General features: G+C 39.4%; 2 protein-coding genes across 2 annotated transcripts; one reads left to right on the forward strand and one right to left on the reverse strand.

Annotated features, from left to right (window-relative positions):
* Positions 1-961: 961 nt before the first annotated feature.
* Positions 962-1,873, forward strand: LOC21389499. Its single transcript, XM_024177300.1, has 2 exons — positions 962-1,736; positions 1,827-1,873. Exon 1 carries the CDS (start codon positions 965-967, stop codon positions 1,709-1,711), a length of 747 nt encoding a protein of 248 aa, XP_024033068.1. The 5' UTR covers positions 962-964; the 3' UTR covers positions 1,712-1,736; positions 1,827-1,873.
* Positions 1,874-4,851: 2,978 nt separating this feature from the next.
* Positions 4,852-6,727, reverse strand: LOC21389500 (NAC transcription factor 56). Its single transcript, XM_010091200.2, has 3 exons — positions 6,372-6,727; positions 5,963-6,270; positions 4,852-5,866 (listed from the first exon to the last, which is right to left on the reverse strand). The coding sequence occupies exons 1-3, from the start codon at positions 6,589-6,591 to the stop codon at positions 5,219-5,221; spliced, it is 1,176 nt and encodes a 391-aa protein (XP_010089502.1). The 5' UTR covers positions 6,592-6,727; the 3' UTR covers positions 4,852-5,218.
* Between the last annotated feature and the right edge of the window lie 630 nt (positions 6,728-7,357).

The following is a 7,357-nucleotide window of genomic DNA, read 5'->3' on the forward strand; positions in this document are numbered from 1 at the left end:
GGGGTTGCTACATCACGTTCGCTTTCTAAGTGCTTCAACTGAACTCGATGTTGAGTTCTTTTTCATAGATGGAGTGAATTGACATAGATAATTTTTTATATAGTAATTGTTTATTTTAGTTATATCGTCGTTTATTAGTTTAATTTAATTTTGTTATTAATATGTCATTTATCTTAATTATTATTTTGCTATATTTTTTTTATGTGAGTTATAAATAGCCACATTATTTATGTAATAGGGAGACTTTAAATATTTAGAATTAAATAGTAGACTTTGTTTTCTCTCCGAATTGAGAATTTTCCCCTTATGAGATTACTTTTAGGTGGATTCCAGAACTTTCCGTCCGAGTTAAGCCAGTAAAATCTTGTTTTATCCCTTCTGTTGCGTTAGTTGGTATCAGAGCTCTCGGTCTTTCCCGGAGTTCGACAGCATAATCGGTGATTGGAGCCACTTCTACGCCGATGAGCCTGAAGTTTCACATTACCGGAGTTACGGATCTCGACGGTAGAGTGCCCACCAACGAACCTTTTCTCCACCTCCACCATCTTCGTCATCTTACGACTGTCACCACCACCACCACCATGACTTTTACTCCTACCACCTCTACCATTACCACCATCAACACCAAAACCAACACCACCAGATTCACCAGCCCTACCACCACTATCAACCAAGTTCGAAACAACCTGCACAAAAATCTCAAATTCCAGATACATCCAAATCCATAAAGCAAGATTCAACACTTAGATTCAAGATCCCTAACTTTAGAGGAGTTTTTGATAAAAGGAAATTCAGTGAATGGCTTGAAATTGTGGATGAATTTTTCAATAACATAGATGTAGAGATGACAAACCAAGCTTTTCTGGTGGCTTCTCAATTCAGAGGCTACGTTGTCTATTGGTGGGAAAAGTTGCAGAAACAAAGAGAATCTCAGGAGAAAAAGAGGATTAGAAGTTGGTAGAAAATGCGAGAAACATTGAAGCAAAATTTCATGTCCACCGATCTGCAAATCAAACACTTAAGCTCCAGTCCAATTGTGGCTTTTACGGCGACGACAGATTCGAATGGCGGCGTCGTGGACAACGAGAGTGGTGCGGCGAATTCCTTGGGTGCGACGAGGAAGCAGAACCGCCGAATAGAGAGGACGGATTTGGGGCGCGATTACGTGAGGGAGAACAGTCGGCAGACTTCGCCAGAGGGCGCCTTTAGCTGTGGCACGGGCAGCACAGACAAATCCGGAAAAACGGAGCACCACCGCCCGAAACTAGTCAGCGCGAGACTCTCACGGCCTTCCGAAACCGTGCGCCACCCAGCCGGTGCGACAGCCTCAGGTTCAAATGGCTCCGACAGCGACGCCATATTCACCGTCGATCCAAGCTTCAGCGGCGACTCCAGCGACGAGGGCGGTGATCCCAGCTGGAACAGCGCGAACGATTTAAGCAAGGCACAAGGCAACGCCGTATTCTGTTTGAAGGTCTCTTCTCCACGACCTTCTGATGATGTTCAGCGATATGGGCTTAGAGAGGTTGATCTAGCCCAAGATCAAGATGACCCACTTCAACTTAATGAGCCCAACGGTCCAATTGGCCCAAATCAGATCAGTGAGTTCAGCAAATTATTTTGCCCAACGCTGATTGCTGAATCTAATAAGCAAAATGATGCTGATTTCTTTCACAAGCTGAACAATCAATTTGGCCCAAATTTTATGTAGAAATCCAAGCCAGGCTTACCAAAAGGTAGACCCACAACCCTTGCTGATATGATGACATTTGTTTCTGAATGGTTTGAATACGAAGAGAATAAAAATCACTTTTGTGATACATTAGGCTATGGTTTGACTAAGTTTGAGGAAGGCGATCAGCTTATGGATTCCTTGGATGTGACGAAAAGTGAGGCTTTGGATGATCAATGTGGTCCTGAAATATTTGATGAGATGCAAAGTGAACAAAAATATCAAGTTGAGGGAGAAGTTGAAACCATGGGCACAGAACTTGGAAAATTGAAATTTGAGGATAATAAGTGTTGATTTGGTTGTTAAGCAGTCTATTCTGCTGGTTTTCAAAATCATTTTTTATGGGAAGTGTGTATTTAACGGATTGTGTATAATAAAAATTTTAATAAATTTTTAAGATATTTTATAGAATACATTAACTTATGTGCAAATAAATTTATTTATGAATAAATTTACCTAACAAACGATTAGGTCGATAATTTAAATTTTTTCACCACGAATGATCCTCATTTTAAACTTGTTTGGAATACTAAAATCTTCTTCGTCAATTTCTTGAATCTACAAAGACGTGTGTGTGGGCACACTTGAAACAAAATAGTATTAGCACTCAAAACACTCAAGTCTTCTACGAACACCAACTCATGCACGACGTGGAACTAGGAATTTGTAAGAACTTTTCTTATCTTTTTCTCTAATGTTACATGTCCACCTCTAGTAGGTTACATGCTAATTAACTACGTGTTACATGCCTATAGTAGGCACATGCCACTTGTAGGGAGGGAAGTGAAAAAGCTACACACATGTCACTAGCATGTTACATACTATCTCACAGAATGTTACGCGCCCGTAACTAGCATGTTACACGCCTATCACCAACTCATGCACGACGTGGAACTAGAAATTTGTAAAAACTTTTCTTCTCTTTTTCTCTAAGGTTACATGCCCACATCTAGTAGGTTACATGCTAACCAACTACGTGTTACATGCCTATACTAGGCACACGCCACCTATAGGGGAGGGAATGGAAAAGCTACACACATGTCACTAGCATGTTACACACTGTCTGATAGAATGTTACACGCCCGTAACTAGCATGTTACACACTATCACATAGGGGAAGGGAGAAAAAAATTGTGTTCTCTAATTTTCTGCAGTCTCCTATTTATAGAGTACGTCTTAGAGTCCTAGAGAAATTATATCTTATATTTTAAGATAAGGTTTTAGAAAATAAGATATAATATTTAATTTTAAATCCTATTTAAAATCAAAGAAAATTCCTATTTAATTTTGGAACAATTTTCTCTCTCCTACTGTAGATAAAATTCAGCCACCACAAGGTTAAGCTCCCTGTGGCTGGCGCCTATTGTACATAAGGAGGCAACAAAATTTCTCTTTTATCTAGTTGCCCAATTTTGACTAAAATTCAAATTCCTATTAATGTCAAACTTAATTTAATTTGAATTCTAATTGGATAACTTATTAAAGAAATCAATTGGATAACTTAGAGAACAAGCAACTGAATCCCAGAGGAATTCCTACAATGTTGGTCCCGTGACAATTGTGATCTTCATCATATGTGTATTCCAAAATTCAAATTAAATAATCACATTATTTAATATTCAATTAATTATTTTTGAGTGTTTTATTTAGAATTCTAAAATTTTAAAATTCTCATTTTACCCTTAGTGTATGGTAGAATTACAAGAACGACACGGGGACTCATGGACTTATAATTCTGAGCTCCAATAAAATTAGTAATTATTTAAAACTCTTTAATTAATTAATTAATTAATTCTATTAATTCCAAAATTACTCAACTATAAACTTGGAATTGCACTCTCGTAATTATTGATATAATTTACTTCCAAACTATGAAGTATCCATTTGATATAGTCATTACATATAAATCAATCATACATAAATAATCATAATTAGAGATAGATGAAATCCATTATCCTCTCTTATTACATGTTTATCCTTTAGTACTATTGATTCTTTAATGGATAATGATTCATAAAATAAATTCATGAATCGGAGCTCATACTAATGCAAGTACTGAATCAACCCTCAAGAGAATTATTTTCTGAAGCACCGAATCCGTTAGCATATTCTTGTCAGCCAATTTTCTGGAGCACTAGGGATTGATTTTGAGGAGTTCAATATCAAAACTTCAAGTGGGCATCAACGGCGATGGGTTTGGAATTTTGCGGCAATTCGTTGGAGCATTGTCTTGGTGCCTTTGTAGATTTGGGATGAGATACGGCGAAACTTTTCGGTTGGGGTCTTCCACTTGCACAAGCTTAAGCGAGTTTTTTTTTTTTTTGTTTTTTTTTTTGTTTTGCCACTATTGGTTTCGTTTGCTACATCACGTTTGCCTTCTGAGTGCTTCTACCGAGCTCGAGGTCGAATTCTTTTTCATAGGCGAGATGAACTGATGTAGGGAGTTTTTGATATAGTAGTCGTTTATTTTAGTTGTATCATCATTTATTAGTTTAGTTTAGTTTTGTTATCAATATGTCGTTTATATCAGTTGTTATTTTGCTATCGTTTTCTATGTGAGCTATAAATAGCCGCATTGCTTATATAATAGGAAGACTTTGAATATTTGAGAATTGAATACTAAATTTGTGTTTTCTCTCCAAATTGGGAACTTTACTCTTATGTGGTTGCTTTTAGGTGGATTCAGGAATTTTCCGTCCGATTAAGCCAGTAAAATCCCGTTCTATCCATTTTGCTGTGTCACCACTTTTGTTTTATTATTTTTTGTATGGAAATCAAGTTACTAGCAAATTAGAGCAAAAGAAACAATTTACAAATAAAAAAGGCAAACTAATCTCCCAAATATGGGTCCCAAGAAGCATGAATATCAAAAGGATAAGATGTAATTAATATACAAATTATAATACTTGATTATTATCTTCTTCAAATGTGTGTAGCAGCATATTCCACAATTACAACAACTGTACAAGATCATTCAAGTGTTCAATCACCTAGCTAAAGAAATACATCGATCATATATAGTTCATCTGCTTTATACTTTCTACATCAAAAGCACCTCACTAACAAGTATAATATATATATATATATAGAGAGAGAGAGAGAGAGAGAGTATGTGTATCAATTATCTATATATAGGGAACTTTCTGAAAAAATATCTATTGCGTATAACTGAAATAATTGGCCAATCAACTCAGGACTTTCAGGCCACTCTAACTATATGTATAGCTGCTATAAATTCCTAACAGCAAAATCTCCATACTCGATCCAAATCTTTACAACTTATTGACTATTTATATCAATTTATATTTTTAGTGTATATAATAAGATCAATTGGCTGGTGGCAATCTGTATACATACATATATATATATACATATATATATATATATATAAATATACCTTCAACGTTTTAAGTCCTCGCAGGTTAGGCATAAATAATGAGATCATGTATTTGTAGTAGCAGCAGCCTGCGCTTCCCCGAAAATGAATCAAGAAAACCAATTCATCCCCGGCAATTGAAAAGGTCTTTGGAAGAGCCCATCTCCCAAACCTCCGAGCACCGATTGCTGGTGCAACGACGTCGTCTGGGCGGGAATCTGGCTGAGCAGAGTCGCCAACGAGTTCGCGTGGCTATTGCCTTCCGTCCCCGTCCCTAAACAGTCGTGATCCAACTGCAACCTCTTGGTCGACGACGAGCCGGGCCCACTGCCGTCATCATCGTTGTCGACGACGTCGTTCCAGTACATCCCCGGAAGCACTGCCCTTTTCATCGGAAGCTGATGATGATCGGGTTGTTGTTTAGAGCACGAGGAAGAGGCTAAAGCGGTAGTTGTGGTGGCGGCGGCGGCGGCGGCGGCGTTTATATTAATTCCGTTGTCGTTGCTGCAGCTGAGCATTCCGTCGAACAGATTGTGGTCGTTTTCGCTTAGCGCACTCCCGTAGCTTAATAGTGTCGCGGACTTTGGTAGTTGTTGTTGCAGCTTTCCAATATTCTGTGGGCCCACCAAGTTGCTCAAATGAGACTGATTGATGGGGCCCAACATGTCATCAATAGAATCATGATCCCTCTCCTGATGATCCAATAGCCTATTTGTATTGTTCTTCTTGTAAATCCGGCACAACACCCAATCATCAAGCTAATTAACCAAAAAAAAAAAAAAAAAAAATCAGGCATAAATTCAGACAAAGGCATCGTGGTTTTGTAATCGGGAATTTTGTACGGACGAATTTACCCTCAGCGAGTTCTTCTTGTTGCCCAAGTCACAACCAGGAGGCTTGTTATTGGCCTTGTTCTCTGCAAGCCGATATTCATGCATAATCCAGTTGGTCTTAATCCCTTTTGGGGGTTTTCCTCCGTAGAAAACCAGAGCCTTTTTGACGCCGACTTTTTGAGTTCCGCCCGATGTCAACACCGGCTTGTCCGTCCCGGTGGCCTTCCAGTACCCCGACGTCGCCGCCCTGTTCGGCCGCGCCCCGTTCGGGTATTTCCGGTCCCTCGGGCTAAAAAAGTACCATTCTTGTTCCCCAAACGTCGCCTTAGCTGCAAAATTAATTATTAATTCTCCATAAAAACATGAATTATATAAATTAATACTTTTTTTTTTCCTTATTTTCGTGAAATTTGGATTGAGTTATAGATACCTGGAAGCTCCCAGGGATCGAACTTGTAGAGATCAACCTCAGCGATGATGGCGACCGGAAGAGGAGCTGACGTAGCCTTCTTCTTGAGGTAGTGGACAACAAGCTCCTCATCCGTCGGGTGGAAACGAAACCCCGGCGGAAGGTTCGGTTGTTGTTGTTGTTGTTGTTGTTGTTGTTGATGATGATGTTGAGATCCCGCCGAGGAGTCGGTACTCTCCATTGAAGTCCTGCAAAAGAGGAAAAACCCTAGCAGGCTTCACCACAAAAAAACTATTGTATGATTTTGTTCTTATTTTGGAAAGAAGAGGAGAGACTAAGAGAGTGGTGAAATGAAAATGTTGTTTAAAATGAGCATCGGAGAGTTGAGAGAATAATAATAATAATAATAACAATAACTATAATATAAGGGGTGGGAGAGGAGATTGTCTACGAGGCGTGCATGCGATGATGGGATGAGGGGCCAATAGAGACGAGTTTTATGGTGGGGGCTGATTAGTCGTTTTGGGAGTCTGCAAATGACGAAATTAACCCCGCCATTAAGGGCTAAAACGGAAAAGGACGGATGGGTGGTTAGGACGATAGAAACAGGTTAGGAGGAGGCGATGGGTACCCTGACGAAGACGCGAAGTGGAATACGGGCCGTCGATACGGGGGCTTTGCGAAGCCCGGAGGTGTGGACACGTGGTTGAGGAGAGTGGTGGGGGCCCACGGCCCACACAGGGCAAGGCAACAGAACAAAACCGAAAATAATAAAAATAATTATAAAAAAAAAAGAGAATAAAAGATACATATGTAAGATCAGATGGATAAGTGTGGGGTGGGAACCAACTTTACGCTTCAGATGTCATGCTTTTGTTGTGGCAAATAATACCACCAAAATTATGCTAAAGAGGGACCCCACCATGTCCATGTTGTTCCCACTCTAACCTCCCAAGGGGGGGAAAAAAAAGGCGACTTTAGAATTGGGACGTATGATTTTATTTGTG

The sequence above is a fragment of the Morus notabilis genome, unplaced genomic scaffold (assembly GCF_000414095.1).
Source record: "Morus notabilis unplaced genomic scaffold, ASM41409v2 Scaffold2146, whole genome shotgun sequence".
Lineage (NCBI taxonomy): Eukaryota > Viridiplantae > Streptophyta > Magnoliopsida > Rosales > Moraceae > Morus > Morus notabilis.